Here is a 20563-nt window from a genome sequence, read left to right as displayed (position 1 = left end):
CCCCCCCCCCCCCCCCCGTAGAGACCAGAGAACCCACACATTCATTCTCCTAGGCTCTCATGAGCATCTCAAAGGACAGGACCCATAGGTTGTTTCTGTCCTTTATCCAATCTTTAAACTTCCCCAATAAACTCATTCCCCCTATTTTCTTTCTCTAAAAGCACCCGACAGCCTCTAGGACTCCTCCCCAACTGATGGTATGTGCTTCAAATCTGGACTCCAAGTAAGCTTCTGTAAAGACCCCCTCTCAGCACCACTCCTAGAAAGGGCCTGGGTCACACTCAGTGTTGTTTCCCCCGCAGCAGGGATCCCCTCACGCTCAGCACTGTCCTTGGACCCCGGGAGTGTGGACACCTGCTAAATGGCCACAGTTCTTAGGGACAGCAAGTTCTTAGGGACAGCAAGTTCTTAGGGACAGCAAATTCTATTTGGAGAAATAGTTTAACCTGGTTTTTCAATAAATCCGTTACATAAATGCTTCTATTTTTCTGTCCTGTCCTATATAGACACATTCTACGTGGGATACAAAAAAAAAAAAAAAAAAAAAATCATGTATTTGATTATCTTCTTTACTGTAAGTTAAAAAAAAAGGGGGCACTACATTATAATACAGTGTTTTATTCTAGCACCACTGTTTGGCTAATAGGAGGCACCCAAAGTATCTGAATAAGAATACATCTGACTCTTTTCCATTAACTCTTAAAACATACTTTATCCAGCCCAAAGTTTTATGGACATTTTAAGTTCTCCAGAAGTCATTTTTAAAAGATATAACGGGGGGAGGGGGGTGCCTGGGTGGCTCAGTTGGTTAAGCTTCCGACTCTTGATTTTGGCTCAGGTCATGATCTCACTATTCGTGAGACTGAGTCCCTGCTTGGGACCCTCTCTCCGTCTCTCTCAAGAAACAAAAACAAACAAACAAAGAAAAAAACAGCTTAAAAGATATAACATCAACTACTGCAGAAACTGGTGTTAAATTGGAAGGTCTAAACTGCACTATGGGGAACTGTCTCTCACTCTTAAGTAGTGTATTATACAGCTCACGTGGGCATGCGGGGGGGGGGGGGGGGCATCAGCAGGCAGGATTCCCAGACTTACCTTGCTGTGAGGGTCAGCAAACATTCGAGTGAAGATCTCACACAGTCTTTTCAATTCTACTCGACTAGAGGAAATAAAATGGAAAGAAATGAACTTGGAATTTCATGAATCAACACTGAGATTAGTGACAGCTTTTGTTTTTTCTGTATTTTGAGAAGGGGGAGGCGTAGAGAGAGGGGGCGACTGAGAATCTCAAGCAGGCTCTACACTGTCAGCGCAGAGCCCAGTGTGGGGCTTGAATTCACAGACCATGAGATCACGACTTGAGCCGAAATGAAGAATCGGAGGCTTCACCGACTGAGCCACCCATGCACCCTGTGACAGCTTTGTAAAAAATAATTTTTATGTAACAGGGACGCCTGGGTGGCTCAGTTGGTTGAGCGTCCAACTTTGGCTCAGGTCATGATCTCGTGGTTCGTGGGTTCGAGTTCCACATGAGGCTCTGTGCTGACAGCTCAGAGCCTGGATCCTGCTTTGGATTCTGTGTCTCCCTCTCTCTCTGTCCCTCCCTTGCTCACACTCTGTCTCTCTCTCTAAAAATAAATAAACACTAAAATTAAAAAAATTTTTTTTTAAATAATTTTTATATAACAAAGTTTTTTTCACAAATAAATTAACTTTAGGTCATGATGAAATTAAGTAGAAATATAAAATCATGATAGTTGGGCTCTCATCTGAAAACAAGGAAACAATCTTCCAGAGTGACTGCTGAAGTTCACACACATGGGGGAGGCAAAGCCATGAGCTAAACCCCACTCATTTGAGGTCTGTCTTCCACCTGCCACAGATGAAACTCAATGAGATAAACTAGGAAAAGCATGGTGGTTTGGGTTGAGACAGACCTGGATTTTAATCTCAGTTTTGCTACAAAGTACTCAGATGTCTTTAGATCTGTATCAAACAAATGACTACAGGGAGGGTTAAGGAGAGAACACGCTTCCTTCCTACAGCTACTGAGACAAGGCAAATGTTCATTTCCTGTTAGTGCCCTTTTGCTTCTTCTTATCCTTATCTATACCACTGAGGCCCATTTTACTTCAAGGCTTGAGTATAAGGATCATCATCTTGCCCCCAAATTACCCCCTGAGTAATCCCCCTTCACACATACGACACAGCTGGTTTGATGATCTACTTTAACATCAGTAACACAGTGCTCTAGATTAGACCAGTCCCAATCAATAGATTTCTAGAGATTATTCAACGGATACTTGGTCAACATTAACATATTAAGAAAGGGGACCACCAGATTAAGCAGATTCTGAGGAATCATCATCTCAATAAACCATCCTCATTTTGTTGTTGACAGCTCACTAGTGAATGTCAGAGGCTACCTGAATTTCAGAAGGCATAGGAAAAAGCTGCTCAAGACCTCTTCGTGACCAGAATGGAATAATGGGGGGCTGGGGGGAGGTAGGAGGACAGCACATAACAAGTCCGAATATGGCAGGGTTGAGTCTGACTGACTGGAGGGGCACACTTAACAGCATGAGGATTCATCAGTCAATGTTCACTTAGCTTCGCAGGGCCCACCTGTGACCATAAACTTACACACGTTCAAAATTTATCTTAGAAAAACTATCCAGGGGCACCTGGGTGGCTTAGTCGGTTAAGTGTCCAACTCTTGGTTTCGGCTCAGGTCATGATCTCACAGTTTGGGTGGGATTGAGCCCCAGGACTGGGCTCCACGCTGACAGCTGGGGGCCCACTTGGAATTCTCTCTCTCTCTCTCTCTCTCTCTCTCTCTCTCCGCCTTTTTCTGCCCCTCTTCCCGCATGTACGTGCTTGCTCTCTTTCTTTCTCGAAATAAACTTTAAAAAAAAATTATCCAAAGAATATACTGCATGGTCACGATCTCGCGGTCCGGTCCGTGAGTTCGAGCCCCGCGTCGGGCTCTGGGCTGATGGCTCAGAGCCTGGAGCCTGTTTCCGATTCTGTGTCTCCCTCTCTCTCTGCCCCTCCCCCATTCATGCTCTGTCTCTCTCTGTCCCAAAAATAAATAAACGTTGAAAAAAAAAAAATGAAAAAAAAAAAAAAAGAATATACTGCATTTCATGGATTCTAACTTTCTCAAATTCTTCACGTTGTAACATTTCTATAATTTTGAGCTTTGTCTTACAATCAAAGACATATTAGTATTGCCATGGTTTAATAAGTAAGCATTTCTTCTTAGAGGGATGTAAAATAACGGTGCATCAATGGTGCCTTAGATTTGATGAAGTATGGTATAAACACATACTTTTTTGGTGTGTGTAATACAAGCTCATTTGAGAAAATTTATGAAACACAGAAACAAAGGCAAAAACAAAGTAATCACTTCTAGTGATAATACCGTTACAAGTTTAAAGTACTCTTAGTATGTCATTACTATACACATTTATAAGGTATATATGTGTTTGCATATTGAAACATTTTAGATGGAGACTGCTATCATTTTACCCACGATCCCAAAGTGTAATGAACCATATCAACCTGCAGAGTTGTTTGATTTTTTTACCTAAACTGCAAACTGTACCAAGATTTCTCAAACAACACCTACCTGATACATATGAACTGTAAGGGAACCAAATGTTTTACGCACCTAATAAAGTACAGAGTATTTGCCAGAGGTTTCAAAGTCTCTGGAAGGCAAAGACCACGTCTTAGCCATCTTAGCACTCGTAGTGCCTGACCCTGAGCCTTGGAACTCTGGAAGGACTGCACGAATGGCAAGGAATCCATTTAAGGTGCTGATGAGCAGACCATGAGACTTAGAACTTGGCTCACAACCTCGGCCTCCTGTCCCCTCACCTCAGTGTTCTTTGGCTCTTCAGCAAGTTCTGCAGGCCGAGAAGCCCTTCTTTCCTTTCCGACCAGTTGGAACTGGCACAGTGGTTGAGAACTTCTGCTACGTCCTCGGTCTGCCGCAGATAGTGGGGAATGCCGCCGTTCCTGGAGCCGTACGAGCGCTCAGAGCAAACGCTTGAGGCATCGCTGTTGGCATCGTCATCAGAATACATCCCGTACGGCTCATACCTCCTCCTCACCGGCTTCTTCTGTCAGGTCCAACGGAGGTGGGAGTGACGGAGGAAGAAATGGGAAGGCGAAATGACCGCGAGTCACGCCAAACAAAATCGGCAACAGTTAATGGTAAAAAGATACACGCACGCACACGGGCACGCAGGCACGCACACAAGCACTGCACTTTCCTGTGCTTACAGATTAGAGAAATGAAAACAGAAAAGCAGACGTCCAGTCGGGATAGGATAACAAGCAGAGCAATCCACAGCAGAGACGAAAAGAGTACGGTCTCTAGTCCGGTGTGTGGACTTTGCAGTAAGACAGACTTGGGTGGTCAGCCTGCAGCCGCTGACGGGCTGAGGAAGCCCGGAAAGCCTCCTAACCTTCCTGCTCCACTCTCCCCATCTTTGAAATCACAGTAACGATACCTCTCACACGTTTGTTGCGAGGATATAACGGAAGGATATGCTAACTAACCTGGGCCAGCCCCTGCCACACCGCAAGTAAGTGTGCCCACCAGCCCCTTTCACAATGAAAAACAATAGATCTTGAGCACGGTCAATGGGAAAATTTGTTTGAATATTCATGCTTCCTTAAGAAAGTCTAAAACTGAAATGGCAGAGCAGAGTAGCCCCTGTCAAAGGATTCTTAAATTATCTGAACACAAATAGGCTTCCTGTAGATCCTTCATTTGTTTCTCTTACCCTGAATATAAAACTGGAAGTTAAACCCATAAATAATATAGCAACAGCTAGTAAACTGATAAAATACAATTTTCCCTAAAAGAAAAAAAAAAAAGTTATTGGCCAAAACCATACAAATGTAATCTTTTTTCTTTTTCTCCCCCCAAATGTAATTTTCTAATTAACACGGCTTGTCCATCCATCACAACTTGCTCGGGACAGTTCTGTCTTATGCCTCTTGTCCCAGCATAGTTATGAATAGTCCCCCCTTTCACAATCATCCTTGTTAGGGTGGTAAATTACAAGATCATCTTATTTATGTATAAATTAGATCCATAAAATAAGAAAAATGTTGAATACATCCATCCATGAAATAAGAACGTTAACAGTAGACACAAACTGGGTTAATAAAATAAAGCACTGATAGGAGAAGGAGCACAGCTTGACATAAAAAAACCAACAACCAAAAACCAAAAATCAAAAACCAAAAAAAACCCAAAAAACAAAAAAGAACTAGAACAGATGAGAGAGGAGACTGATTCCATCGCTAACAACAGCTTCACTAGACTGGACAAATCATAATTCAGATCAGGATTTCTACATTATACTACACACTGTGTTGCTTTCACTAGCTCCTAAAGGAAATATACTTGCAACAGAAAAAAATGAAGTTGTAAAACAAAAGTTAAAGCACTGGTACCTTGCTCCTGGAGTCTCCTAACAGCTGTAGGCAGGAAAATATTGAAGGATGGGGAAAAAGCATAGAGAATTATGTCAGAAGCATATGTGGGGATTGTTCTTGCAACAAAAGTGTACAGCAAAACATATCTTAGCAAACCAAAAATACAGGTTAGCAAGCAATTCATATCAAGCGAATAATAACAAAGAACGCTTTCACAATGGCATCTCCTAGCCCTTCCTACACCTCCTAGAAACACCTTCTAGTACTTGCCATACTCCTTTGCTATGCTAAAAACTCCCCCCACCGCCGTGGTACATCTCTAAAGTCACTGTTAATTCTACCTATTCCCATGCTAGCTTCTGTCTGCCCTGGGGCTTCTATCCTGGGAAGCACATCTGTGTACCATTCCTGAGCTCTCTCTTCTGCAGCGGGTCACTCGGGGAGACCAGGCAGTTTGCACAAAGAGTAAATAAGGGCAGCCTGAGTGGGCTGACGGCTAGAGCTCAGAGAAAAGCCCAAGCCAAGGAAAGCCCAAGCTCAAGTTCTCAAGTCCGACTCTGGCTCCTAGCACTTGGTGCACAGTCCCTTGCGCAGCTCTTTAAAGAGCGAGGGAGGGAACTCCCCCACCTTAACTGGAAGTCCCATTTAACTAAGGGTTTTGCACATCCATCATTCCCCCCCCCCCCCCCCCACCGACCTCCAAATAGGGTCCCTGAATAAGTAAGCGATTCCCAGTGCTGCAGCTTGGAAGGAAGAATCTCTTCCCAGAGTTCTGTTCCAGCTCATGACTCTGAAGTCAAAGCCATGGTTAAAGCAATTATCCTGAACTCCAGTACCTGCCAGGAAAAAAGCCCTTCTGCACAGAAGGCCGATGAATAGAGCTGGCCAGGCAGCCCCTGCTTACAGGAAAAGCATCGGGAGAGTGGCACACTGCTTGCTCACAGTCGCTTGTCAAAGCACTCTGACTACGCAAGAATAAATGAGGGCGACACAGGAAGGGGTGAAAGCGAGAACCCGTGCAGCCAGGGGCTGTAACGGTTTGATCAGATGCAAAACACGGCTGGGTTTAAAACTTCTGGTTCTGAAACCAGATACTTTTTTCCCTTAGAAAGACAATGTATCTTAAAACAGCACAAGTAAGGCCAGAGATCAGACAGTTCTAAAGAGGATCTGCTTTAAATGCTGAGCACATCAACTAGAATATGCTAGAGGCAGTGTCACTGCCAGTTGAAATGCATCTTTAGAAGGCAATCTGACCACAAGCTGATTCTACCAGGGAGTGTTTTGCTATAACCACAAACTGAAGGATCTCTAACTGCTTTATATTACTATTATTATTATTATATATTTTTAGAAACTACATTATACTGAGGCAAAAACATTCCACCAGCGCTTTATGTCCTCAGAGTCCATCGGCATTAACGTTTGGGAAAGTTCCCTTAACAAGGACTTAATGACTCATTTTAAAAGACGAAACAAATGTAAAATTGTATGGAACAACTAGTGTGGTCATCGAATAAGTGTGAGATTTTCAAACCACTCACACTGTTACCTACTATTATAATGATGTGTTTAGGCTATGCCATCAGAGCCTGTAAAGCAATAGAAGCCACAGAATGAAAAAAGGAAACGCTGGAAAAAAAAAAAAAAAAAAACATGGAGAAAAAAGGGAAAAAGCAGCAGCCCAATGACATCAAAACTTCCTTGACATGAAGAGCACAGAAGAAATACTTGATGCTAGTGTTTTCTGTAAGGCCAATCTTCACTTCTGTACAGGGATCCATCCAAGTTTCAAAAGAAAGAGATAATAATACAAGTTTACACGTTATTTACACAGGGTGTACACAATATTTACACAATTCACACAGTGCCGGGGATGCCTGAGGACGCTGATTTGGAGGCGATCTTCTGTGAGGAAAATGGCGGATGAGTAAGTCAGAGAGACTGCACGCGCCGTGACTCTTACCAAAGCATCAGCGACAGCAGCTTCAAGGTCCGTACTCGTGCTCAAAACCCGCATGGCATTCACAGAGCCAGGTATTCTTCCTGCCTGGCCAAGCCCAAACCGGTCTATTCAAAAAACAAAACCAAAGATATGTCACTTTAATTCACATTTTCTCAGTTGTTTGCAGGGGCTCCTGCCTCTTCCCACCTACTGGACAGAGGCACTGGAAAGTCTCTAGCCACACAGAACTACACTTCCCTTGCAGTCCTAACTAGACCTGACTTGTTCACCAGCGGCAGAGGTCAAGCTGTTCGTGCTGAATGCTATCGTGCCACAAAGCGTCCTGACAACTGAAATGGCTCTTTAATGATGTTTTGCTGTGTTAAAGTGTTGAGACTTGGGAGAGAGGGGAGCTTATTCTAGAAGTGAGCTGGGCGGTGGCATTGACTCTTTTGATCTATTTAGCATTCCCTCTGGAGGCAAGTGGCCCTGATGTTCGGGTCAAACTAATTAGGGAGCTTCGTGGTTTGACAAGTGAGTTCTAATGCAATGTGTAATAAGAAGTTAAAATTTGAAACTAATGTGTTCAATTGATCTCTGCAAATTTTCGTCAGTGCCACTACTGTTTAACTGTTCTTATTAACTGAGCTCAATTAATTTTGGGTACTTGTTCATGATGCCTGTGTCACCAAAGGTTATTTAAACTTCATTTTATTCAAAGTCTTCAATGATCATCAGAAAAAGCTAGTATCTCCACTGCAAACCATTAATCACTCAGATAACATTAGTATAAAATTTTCCTGAGTCTCTCAAAGGATTTGAATTTCAAATGATAGTCTTTATACATGTAAACAAAATGGATACAATCCAAGGAATTTAAAACAAATTCCAGCAGTTTAATTATTTTAAGTTCCATTATGTTAAGGATCATGGACAAAGAAGGCAAACTTTTTACAAGTCCCATTATGTCAGGTGAGCAGCCTTCCTTGAGAGGTGCTGAGCTTGGAGCTACATACAACAGGAGAAAAGTTCATATAAAAATCATACTTCCTAAGTGTCTCACACCTATTTACTGGCAAACGTTTCTTATTTAAAACACTAACGTGTAAAAAAAAATCTTTGAAGAAAAATGTTAGATAAAAAAGTGCTTTCTTTTTATGAACAAATAAGACACTGTTTGGACTATATACAAACATATATATATATTCTCATAATGGAGCATTTAGGGGAAAAGGAAAGCTAAATCTGCTTTACATGAGTTGATCTTTCTTGTAAAGTGATATGTTTAAAACTCTGGATATGTAACGAGAGTTCTTTAGGAAACAAGAAGTTTCAAAGTGAGGTGTTCCTTAGCTCATTAAACATGTCAGTTTCAAAATTTTCACCTTCCAGCGCCACAGAAAGGGGAAAAAATTTAAACACCGCTAACCAAAACGTTATACACTCATGAATTTTTATAAAGAAACAAAAATTGTATGTTATACTATCCCCTTTTTTAATGTACTTGTTGGTCAGACTGCATGATGTCTTAAATCATTATGTAAAAGATGATTAAATGTGCCATATAAGAGACCACAAAACAATAATATCTAGATGTCTCCCTGTGTGTGTGTGTGTGTGTGTGTGTGTGTGTGTGTGTGTATTATCAGTTGAAATATAAAACTCGTGTAAATTTGAAATTTGCTGTGCATATAGTTTTATACATCATCTTTGTTCTTTTTTCCATTAAAAAAGGGTAGATAGTAAGGGATTTATGAGTAACAAAATGAAAGTAATTCAGTTATAAGCCATTTAAAAATTACCCAGCATAAACTTAAATAAAATGGACTCTAAAACAATTAAAAAACAAAAAGTATATCACATGCCAGCAATTCCTGCTCCAGGGATAATACTGATATTTTGCTTTTAGACACAAAATTAAAGCTGTAAGAACAATGCAATTACTTTGTGCTTCCCAGATGCATCCAGCTCCGCCATACAGTGACTGCACGTCACTGGATAGATGTCACAGATCATTTGAATTTCAAATCTGAGGGGGAAATGCTTGTCTGGATTTGAGCAAGGTTACAAGCCTTTTGTTTTCACCAGACCACAATCTCTTCTACGCTCTCACTGCTCTTGTGTTATCATGAAGCTCCGTTCCCCGAGACGGATGCGTGTGCCTGTGCCCTCATCTTCTGGAGGGTGTACCCAACAGAGTGTAAGTAATAAAATGCACAGCCCGCTTCACTTCGAGGAAGAACAGAGAAAGTAACTCTGTGAACGGGTGACAGTTGTCACCATCAACAGTCTGTGACTTAATACATACTGCCGTGCTCAGGTGAGGAACTCTGACTCAGGTCAGTAGGGACTGTTAGCGTATAAAAAGCCAGCACACTTACATATTTCTGTATGCTTACTTTTTGCCCCAAATGGCTAACCAGGGGATTTTTGGTATCGTTAAAGCGGGCTGGGATGAAACATTTGGGGACCACAGGCTGCAAAGGCTACCTTCGGCCTGACCTGATTATCTGAATCGTGACCTTGTTTTTCCGTAAGTTTTAGGACAGTATTTATACCTGTGAAATTATGTATTCTGTGATTTGGGACGTCTGGTAACTAGATAGTTCCTCCAGATCACCAGAACCTGACACTAATAATTAACATCAGTAATCACCACTTTTTGGGAGCAAAGACTTTGGAAATGCAAGACTGTTGGATGACACCCATACCCTATTTCCCCAAAGGGACTTTTCATGATACCTATTTTGGGTGCTTGTTCTCCTGAGGGAGGGACTAAAAAGAGGGGGAAGAAGCCCTTCCCCGTGTTTCTGTTTTGTTTTCACATAAACATGAGCACTGGAGAGATGATGTTGTCAAACAGGCGATAAAGCATCTACGGCCTATTAACAGAACCATAAACATTCAACAACGGAAAAAAACCAAAGCACACTGGGGAAAACAAACATGAAGTGCATACATGCCAAGTGCTAGGCGACACTGACTGAAACAAATGCTAGAATGAGCGTGAGACGGGACGTATGAAGAAGCCGAATCATGCAGTTAGCACTTGTTCACCTGACTGCCCAACAGACTCAGCAGTGGAGAGGGCACTAGTGGACCTGGAATGACGTCGAGAGGCTGCAGGTAAAAGGAACGGCAACACCCACAGGATTAACACACGAGTACCCGACACAGAAAATGCCACAGTCTGAAGGAAACGCAGGGACTGCTCCCAACAAGGCCATGTTTTCTCATGAACGGAAATGGCGCTGGAGATGAATGGATAGCAAGTGCCGATCCCCAAGCTCCGCGGCAGCCTGCTGGCTCTCACACGGCTGTTACACACACAGGCACAACGAAGGCACTGTCTGCGGTGCCTAAGCTCAGACTCCACGTTTATATTCGCACCGCGAAGCCTCAGTCAGCCGTTATGGAAGTATGCAACATGAAGGACGTCAGGAGTCACAGAGCACCGTCTATACCCGGTGGAGCATCAGGAGAATGGATTATTTACTCAGCTCACAAGATGCCTCATCGGTACATGATGCATATGCGACCATGCACCAAACACAAAAGCATAAAGGTTCATAACGTTATTTGAACAGAAATGGAAGGAAGTCACAAGAGAGGGGGCTCAACAAATGAAATCCTGTGTTCCCCCAATTTTTGCTGTTTTTCTGCACAAAAATCCTAACGATTAACGAACTTGTCGTTTCACTGTTGGGAATTTAGTCGGAACGGGTTTAAGGAGCCTTCTTGGCGAGGCATTGGCAGTACTCTGGCTAACCGCGCACCAGCTCCACACGACAGCCGGGGGCGAGTCCTGCTTTGGTCACAACCAGCGGGACGACCTTGGGCGAAGCTCTACATCTCTGTGTCTCAGCTTCCGCATCTGGAAATGTGCTAAAAAGGGTACGTACCTCTTGGGAGTAGAGACGGGTGCGAGAGATCTTATATAAGGCACTTAAGGCAGTGCCGGGCACTGAGTAAAATGGTGGTAGCGGTAGCAGTGGGGGCCGGTACGCTGCTGGTGCTGGCGGTGGCAGCGATGGTTACGAGTAAACTGCGACTTACATGTCTACGTTAAATATCACTTGATTAGCAGATATTCACGAGCGAATTAATTCAGCAATTGGAGGAATTACATGCTCAACTCCGTCTTCACATAGAGAGAATAACTCTCAGAAATAACCATGAAACTGACTTGGTTCGAATCACCAATTTCTGGAGCAGAGTGCCATGCAGTATATGGTTCCTTACCTCAGGGAAAAAACCCCAAGAGATAACACGCTTACACTCCTTACTCTGAAAGGAACCCGGTGGTTGCATCATGGGAAATTCTCAGGTTTGACAAACAAAGTACTACCCAGCAGTGCTACCACTTCTCACCTATGCTAACAGAGTGCAGTATCCTGTGCACGTGAACACTTCCGTCTCGTTGTAAAATACCAAAACCTCAAACTCTTGGACAGAATTTAAAAAAAAAAATTTTTTTTTAAAGTAATCTCCACACCCAACACAGGGATCAAACTCACGACCCCGAGATTGTGTCACATGCTCTACCGACTGAGCCAGCCAGGCGCCCCCATAATTTTATTTTTTTAAGCTCATGTCACTTGATGAAAATGCACGTATCTTCATAAGTGGTACGAGTGGTATCAAATAGTAAAAGCTACCTCGTGGATAAGGACAAATTTCTACCAGCTCACAAAAAGGGAATTTCTAATTCCTCAGGATGCACAAAAATAAATTGGCAATCTCTAAAACAGATATAAAATAATCACTTTCCTTAAACAAACAAACTGGCAAAATGCTTTTTAAGACGGAAGCATACCATTTACTGTGCAACGTTAATCAGTGCCATATCCTGGTAGTTTAAACTGGAAATACCTTTTAAGCAACGCCTGAAGGTTGCTTAGAAAGTCGTCCTTTGGTTCTGTTTCAACAGGCTATTCTACAGTAAATCTGTCATGGAATGAATCCTTTGTTCTCAAGTGAACACCCAACAATGGAATCCGAGGTGGACCCTCTTACAATCAGAGCCTGATTTACAGCTGAGCCCTTACTTTCATTTTGATATTGTCACTGTAACCACAGAAACATCCTTATTAAAATGGTCCAAGATAACTTTGTAACAAAAAAAAAGCAAACTTAAAACCAGTATATAATCACCAAAATGTAATTATTTTCACACCCCCCCCACCGACCTTTTTTGAAACAAAACCTGGCTATATAAACTGACCCAAAGGGGCACTAACACAAAAATCTCACTAATTTACAGAGAGGGTGGGAAACAATTATTAACGTGAATAAGAAGGAAACTTCATATTGTCTAAAGGGCACAGTGAGCTCCCCTGGACACCACCTTCAGGGACTGAGCTATGAATTCCCATGGCTTAACTCCAAACCTGGAAATCGTAATTGAGAAACATTACTGGACACTTTCTCTGTGCTTAAGCCTGGAGAGAAAGTATTTAATACACTTCCGAGGAACAAATGAAAGACGCTAAATTATCAGAACTTTCAAATGAGGCAAGGGGGCAGCCAAGCTTTGAAGTCAGACTGGATTCAAAACCTAGCTCCACCATTTAGCTGTGTGACCTGGACAGCTGGCTTACTCTCCCTCAGTCTCTGTTCTGTCATTCATAAAAAAGGGATAATGGTAACACCCGTCCCAGAGTGTGAACAGGTACCTGCTCAGATGGGGGGCCGTGCGCACGAGGACCGCTCTTGTTCTTGCTGGGTAAAAGTTGTACAGACAGATTTACCCCAAGGAGGAAAAGAGGGCATGCCTACAAACTCAGCTGACAAGATGTTAACTCTGCCCTGACCAACAGAAAGCACGTGCTGATGCTAGTTTGTTAGGAAAGGGAAACGCCTCATCCACATCTTCTGTCCTGGTAGGAGCGACTGCACATTTCACCATTCTGGGTTGTCACCAAGACCCTTAAGCAGATCAATTTCACCAAAGAAAGTGAAAACCAGACTGGATCACTCAAGTACTCAGGGTTCAATTAGGAACTCAAGAATTCAGCACACCTTGCCTGGTCCACTGACCACATCCTGGATTACAAAGGCTGCTTCCGTGGACAGTAACAAAAATACCAGTGCATATAGGAAAGAAAAACACGGAACTGCCTCTAAGAGACCCAATAACCAATAAGCAGATTGAATTGTTCACTTATAGAACAGGTTGTTTAGAAGGCCAAATAGTCAGCAAGGACGCAGAGATATACAGCCTTAACCTAAAAGGAAAAATCACCAGTTCATTCAGAAAAAAAATCATCACTGCTGCCCCTGATTTGTTGAGAATTCTGTTCTGCTGCTTCAGATTGCTGTGGAGTAGCTGGTGTGTTCAAGGTGAGTCGCTCCACTTGGGATCTCATGCTAATCAGGTAGACTATCTCACAAAGGCGTCTTCTCACTAAGTCAAGTGACCCATGTGGCCTGGCTTTAAGTTCATAAAGGACAACAGGTCATAAGGAAGTATTATTGCTACTGATGGGATAAAAGGATATTAGAAAGAAGTGTATGACATCAGGAGAAGAACGAGGCAAATATTAAGACTGTGTGCTTTTGATCTATCATCCAGCTTCTGGAGTGACATGTTTTATATTTGAAAGACCTAATGTCTAATGTTACATAATTAGAGTCAAAATAACACACTGCTGCAGTCCACAATTCCATATAACAACGTCAGGCCTAGGCCTAATCGTATAATTTCCACCTGTCATGCTTATCAGGAGGAAAATATACAGCTTTACAGCAATTAATGTGGCGAAGAACTGAAACACAGTTACTGGAGAATACAAAATGTTTTTTTTGCAAACGTATGTGCTCTTTCTAGAGGTCTTGGGGGATTAATAATTTGCACTAGGTAAAAATAGATGTCCATTTTAGACTACTGAGCCTGAAAAGAAAAGGCAAACACAGTATTTCATAAAGGAAATATGTTTCTCTTTTGTCTGTTTTTCTCGAATCCTAAAAACTGTGAAAATACAAATTCTGGCTGTAAGAGAGACGGAGCGTTGTGGACAAGCAGCCCCAAACTGGCACGTGGCTCGTGACCCGAGATAAGGTACTGACACCACCTTATGGCGACCAACTGTTGTAAATTCCTGCCCTGGGATGGCATCAGGTCACAGACACTGCATAGCCTATTGAGCCCAGGAAGAATGAAAATCTCTGATTAACAATAAACGTTGTAAAGTCGTACACTGTGCTGTACACATAAGCAGTTTATCAAAAAGCTACTGTGGGCTTGCTTTAAAGAAAGCACTGAAATGACTCGCTTAGTCAAGGCATGGCTAGTACCTTCTGCCACAAGGCTTTTTAGATTAATATTATCAGCCCTAAACTGAGCACATTTCATTTCCTAGACATTCTCATGATTTTAATTTTTTTCCGTCTTTGAACTGAATCACGTGTGTCCTGACCTTTGGTGAAATTAAACACAAACTGTCGAAATACAATGACAGAGGATAAATTTTGGATTAACTCTACTGTTAAGAAGCAACTGACTTTGGCTGAGCGTCCCCTTAGGTTAGAAGTGACCACAAGACGGGCTTGCCTGTCTGCCAACCTGGATGCTGGCAGGTGGTCACAAATGGCAACAGTACAGAGTGAAGTGGTGTTTTTTTCCTCCCATATATAAAAACTGGAAACTGCCAAAATTCAAGCATGCAGAGGGGGGCAACAGAGGGTAACTAGGGAGGAGGAAAGAAAGAAGAAAGGACCACAAGGACAGGAGAGGAAGGACAGCAGGTCATTCCGCCTCGCAGTGTGTGGGACAAGCATTGGGAGCAGGGCAAGGAACTCTGCTCTGAGAGCCAGCGCCTACGTGTACTCACCGAGTGGAGGAAAGCCCCGAGCGGGGCTCGTATCGCGGCTGCTCTCACAGCTGGTATTGCGGCTGCACCCCTGACTCATGCTGGGTCGAGGGATACGGCTGCTCCGTGCTAGTGTGCAGCATGAGGGGTTTCAGAGAAGGTGAAGAAGTTTAATGAAGACAGAAAAACTCACAAAACGTCAGTTACATTCCGTTAACGTAATCATGACATTGCCCGCGCCGGGGGTTCGTCGTGAGGACTCTCCCCGCTGAGGCCTCACTGACTCGCGTGCTGACAACAGGAGAGGGTCTGTGTAAAAACTCGATTATGCTCAATGCTTCGGAAAGCTGTGGGTTTTTTTATGGAGGTGAAATAACACCTAAATGTAAGAAATGAAAAGAAAGCTTTCCAAAGAACAATCAGGAAATACAAGGTCAAAAGCGTTTCAGAAAATGATCATTTTTTACAGCTTTAGCCAACTTCTCATCAAGATGATAAAAGACTAAAGCCATTTTCATATACGCTCTGTTGTTAGAAAGATAATTTACTTTGGGTTAAAAAGCAGAATAAAGGCTCTGGTCACTGAAATACATGAACTTACCTAATTAAAAGGAAGGGGGCTCATCTTTCTAGCCTGGGCTTCTTTACAAAGAGAAGTCCTAAGGACTGACTCAGCTGGAGAACCTGCCCACTCCAAGCAAGTATCTAGATGCTTCCAACATACTTAATTATCTAAACCAGCATAAACAAAGGGTTGGGATTGCTATCCCTTTATTTACTGGTCCCAACATTTAATCTCTGCTTTTTCTATGGGAACCCAAACAGGTTTGCCTGTGGTCCCCTACTCAAGCACTCTTATCCGGCACGCCTTACACATGAGTCAACAGCATGTGAACTACAATCCCAATATTCGTGCTAAAAGACCCCCCCACTGACCTAAGAACAGCCAATTACTGTATGATTATCCACGGATAACTTTATTATACTCATTCGTTATACTGCAATAAAATCATCTGTGGATAATGGATTAACAATGACTGTATTGTCACGTTATAAAATGCTGAGAAGACAGAGTCACATGAATAACTGAAGGTCTAACATAACTGGGCGGTAAAGCTCAGAGAAGACCATGGTGTTTTTGGTTTTTAATTTAACTTGAGGAACAAAGACACAACTGGCAAAATACTCAGAAATGATCCTGCTTACTGAATGTGGGGACAATAAATCTGTCCATCTTGAGTGGGTCTACAATTCTGGGATGGACAGAAATGTCTTCCCGAAAACTTTGGAAAAAATAAACTTGATTCACTGATGTAAAAGCAGCCATGTTTATTACATCGTAATGAGGATGGCCTATGATTTCAGAGCCAAGGTGGATTTACTACATGAGCATACTGGAACAAGAACGTCTTACAAACCAGAATCATTAAATTCCTTGACAAAGGAGAACACGGAAGTGAGAAACCAAACCAGCTCCCCACTGTGGTCTCTGTTCAGTGCTAGAGTTGAACCAGACCCTACGGTTATGTGACAGACAGCCCAACGCTTGGTCTGCACTGGCAAGCAAGGAAAAACTCAAGCGCAGGAGTGCAATCTGAGCAAATCCGTCAAGACGGGCCTCATGTGGGACTCGCCAGTGCTTCCTACATTCTCCTTCATTTTGCCACAGTGACGTGGAGGCACTCAAAGTAGCAGTGACTATTTGATCAACAGATTCTTCCTGATAATTCTAAACCAGCTCATGGCACATGGCCTGAATGTTAAAAGCCTCAAAAAACGAGGGAGCACCCACTGATACCAACACATGGGAAGTTGCCTAGAACCTATGAAGAAATGTTGCTTATCCCTAAGAGGATCAATACCACATCCAATTTGTGAAATGACCTCCCTGGTCCAGCCACTTTGCCTCTCCTGTCTCAGCCGCCCCGCCTAGGAATGGTGAAGAAAGAACCCAATCAATTAAATGAGAAGGGTACTGTGACATAAGGTACCTACATGAGCACCTCCGAGTTCCTTGCTGAAAGGCATCGAAAATCTTATCTTATTCCACCACCCACTCCAAAACAAATAATCAAAAACAATAAAAACAGTCCTGATGGTGTTTCACACTTGCACACACTTAAGTTGAGCATTTTCTTATTGTTCTTGACTGATTACTTGTTACTCTGCTTCCACTCCCTTCCTTCAATTAATGCACATGTTAGAACAATGGGAAATCCCTGCTCTCTCCCAGGCTGAGCCTGCTTTGTGAAGGCAAAAAAGATCATGAAAAGGGATAAGCAGACATGCTCAGAAACAATAATCTGCATAATTCTTAACAAGGTTTACCCTCTTACTATTTCAGCCAGAGAAAGTTAAGTCACCCATTTGTGCTGACTGGCTTCTTCAACATAGGCTAGTAGTAACATATACAGACAGAATTCTGTTTACAATTTTCTGAACATCTGCCCACAGTTGCCCCATGCGTCATTAACGAGTATCAGTGATGACAGCAATAGTTCAAATGCTGGGTAATTTAAAACACGAGAGGAGTAATGCCTACTTCTAATACCATTTCCAAAGACCACTCTACCCGGAGGATTTTAAGAAGTATATCCATAAATGATTTTTATAAAGCCAATTAACTAGGTGGTCAAAGCTAAAAAACAACATACCAAATTAACCTCATTAGGGAGTGCCAAAACTGTTCTCTGGGAGAATATGTGATGTGAAGGCATAACAGAAGAGGGAGAGATGATGAAGAGACGCTTGCTGTGTGACTTTCTGGAAGCAGTATTCTTAGGTGGTTCTGTGGTGCTGTGCTTACAGGAAAGGCCAGGAAGCCTTGAAAACCCATTTGATGGGCTTTCATTTCTTAAGAGACACTATACTTCTGTACAGTTTTCAGGGAATCCTGACTTCTGCCCTTTAAGGCAGAGATGAGTCCTACCAGAACTCCCATCAAAAGCAAAAGTCCAAGAGGAATAATGAGAACTACCCTGAAGTACGTCTATAGTCTGTTATTTTCATGTTTTGGTCTTGCACACAGGAGTCTAATTTAACAGGGGACACTGACACCTGTAAATTTTTGTTTTCAAAATATTTTTAACCAGAAAATCTGAAAACATTTTAAATGTATATCCACAGGATGTAAGCTACCAACAATCAAAAGTTTTTATTGCCTTCTCAAGACATGAGTGGAAGGAAACTAAGCTTCCAAAATATAATTGCTATAGATATTACCTATTTGTACGACTTTATTATTAAAAAAATTTTTTTAACGTTTATTTATTTTTGAGACAATGCGAGAGACAGAGTACAAGCAGCGGAGGGGCAGACAGAGGGACACACAGAATGTGAAGCAGGCTCCAGGCTCTGAGCTGTCAGCACAGAGCCCGACATGGGGCTCAAGCTCATGAACTGTGAGATCATGACCTGCGCCGAAGTCGGACGCTTAACCGACTGAGCCACTCAGGCACTCCATTGTACAACTTTATTATCCATCAAAAACGGAGTAAAACTCCAAAATGAAACAATTTATAATCTATTCTATTTGGCTGAACAGTTTGTGAAGGAATAAATTGCCAAGAAAAAAGAGAGCAGCAGGGTTTTATTCTGTTTCTTGGTTATATAACAGGAATTACATCCTGTTTTGCTTAAGAAACCTTACATGCTGAAGAAGAAGATATTTGGTGTCATTTTTACCACAGATGAAGCATAGCTGAACCAAACATAATTTGTAGATAATTTGTAGAATTAATTCTCAGTGCAAATTCCAAGCCTAGTTTAGCAATGATTAAAAATACTAGTTGGTTTGGGCACAAAAGGAAATACTCTTAAAAGATGCTTACCCTTTTTCTCTAAGTATTTCTATTTAAAGTTGCTATACGATGAACCAAATGTTTATAGACACATAGGCATACACCCACTACTGACTAAATGATCACAACAGTGGACAATCTACTGCTAAAGATACTAATATATGCGACATCGTATAAAATGGAATCTCTCAGCAGTACTATAGGAAGAAGTGGGAAGATTTACTCATTTATCTACCTTTGTATCTATGTATGTTCTCACCATGTACAGAAATTTAAATAAAATACCTTTTTAAGTCAGAATGACATATATGACCTCTAAGCTTTACACATAACTACTCCCCCTTAATGGGCATCAAGGTGAGAACTTTCTTCAAAATATTGTTTCAAAAAAGAACTCTTCAGAAGAAAATAGGTTCCTATTCAGTTTTTACTAATGGATGATGTTTCACAGTGCCTCTTGTAAATGCTTATTAAGTGTTGTCTTTTCAACTATCCATAACACAAAATTCATAGTTAAAACCATGAAATACCAGGTCCTAGAGTTATGTCAGACAACCTAGGGTGGTTTCTTTCCCAATTTCAGGAAGAAGGTAAAAATGGCACCTTTAATAGTATGAAAAGTAAAATCCCGAAAAAGCAAAGAATTTTTAAAAGGATGAAACTACTCTGGATTGCCAAGAGACATTCTATACATTTAATTAACTACTGAAAAAGGACAGCCAAAACCTCACCACCAGGTGTGAAATCAAATGCATTTTCCAAACAAAACTAGATCCAAACATACACGTTACAGCCTCAAATCTGAAATTTAGACATTCCAGTCATGATATTTTCTCTGGTTGTATCCATGTAACTTGTAATCACTGGATCCAAATAATTTGTCAGCTCAGGGACCATGCTATGTAACACCCAACAGAAAGCTGAGATTGTGTACAATTAACAAAACCACTGCTTGAATACGTTTCAAATTTGCTTTGGAAATGTTAGTCAAACCAACTCCTACCCATTCCACTTCTTAAATATGTGGCCCTGCCTTCTTGTAGCTCAGGCGGCCTGTAAGGACTTTCATGAGCTGGACCCTCCCAGCCCACCTGCCCTCCTCTTGCACTCACCCTGACCAACTCCCTTTGCTGTAGCCAAATGAACGACCTGTGCCTCTCACAGCCCATTATGCTCCCTCCCATCTCACTGTTCCGGCACATGCTCCTGTCTGCCCTAGAACACCCTTCTCCTCATCTCTGTCCCCCGCCTAATCTTACCTTACTCACCATCAAAATGACCTATTCTGGGAAGCCTCTCCTAGCAGGCAATCTGGGAGAAGTGGGGCAGACAAGGGCACTCCGTTTCTGTGGTCCCAGAGCAGGGCAGACAAGACACTCCGTTTCTGTGGCCCCAGAGCACTATGTCACAGTATCTACTGTACTGTCTCTCACGTTTCCACCCTTAGGACCACAAGTTCTTCGAAGTCAGAAGCTACATCTATTTTATCTTCTGATCCTAAGGTGTAATAAAGTGCCTGGTGCATCACAGGAAACGTTCACGTGAAA

At 42.2% G+C, this 20563-nt stretch overlaps 1 protein-coding gene across 26 annotated transcripts in view; it reads right to left on the bottom strand.

Moving 5' to 3' along the window:
* CLASP1 (cytoplasmic linker associated protein 1) overlaps positions 1 to 20563 on the bottom strand; it is a 277455-nt gene that overhangs the window by 63130 nt on the left and 193762 nt on the right. For 9 of the 26 annotated variants that reach the window (XM_040474795.1, XM_040474799.1, XM_040474806.1 and 6 more), the window contains 4 exons: positions 7427 to 7530; positions 5479 to 5502; positions 3886 to 4130; positions 1099 to 1162 (listed from right to left, as the gene is read on the bottom strand). In XM_040474795.1, the coding sequence (XP_040330729.1) occupies positions 1099 to 1162; positions 3886 to 4130; positions 5479 to 5502; positions 7427 to 7530 (437 nt within the window). Of the gene's footprint in view, positions 1 to 1098; positions 1163 to 3885; positions 4131 to 5478; positions 5503 to 7426; positions 7531 to 10462; positions 10526 to 15237; positions 15346 to 20563 lie in introns of all 26 variants that reach the window. The other 17 variants (XM_040474788.1, XM_040474793.1, XM_040474790.1 and 14 more) reach the window with 5 other exon arrangements.

The sequence above is a fragment of the Herpailurus yagouaroundi genome, unplaced genomic scaffold (assembly GCF_014898765.1).
Source record: "Herpailurus yagouaroundi ecotype Mexico unplaced genomic scaffold, PumYag 140, whole genome shotgun sequence".
NCBI classification, from domain to species: domain Eukaryota; kingdom Metazoa; phylum Chordata; class Mammalia; order Carnivora; family Felidae; genus Herpailurus; species Herpailurus yagouaroundi.
The sequence above is the reverse complement of the archived record's forward strand: the minus strand, read 5'-3'. Positions and strand labels throughout refer to the sequence as shown.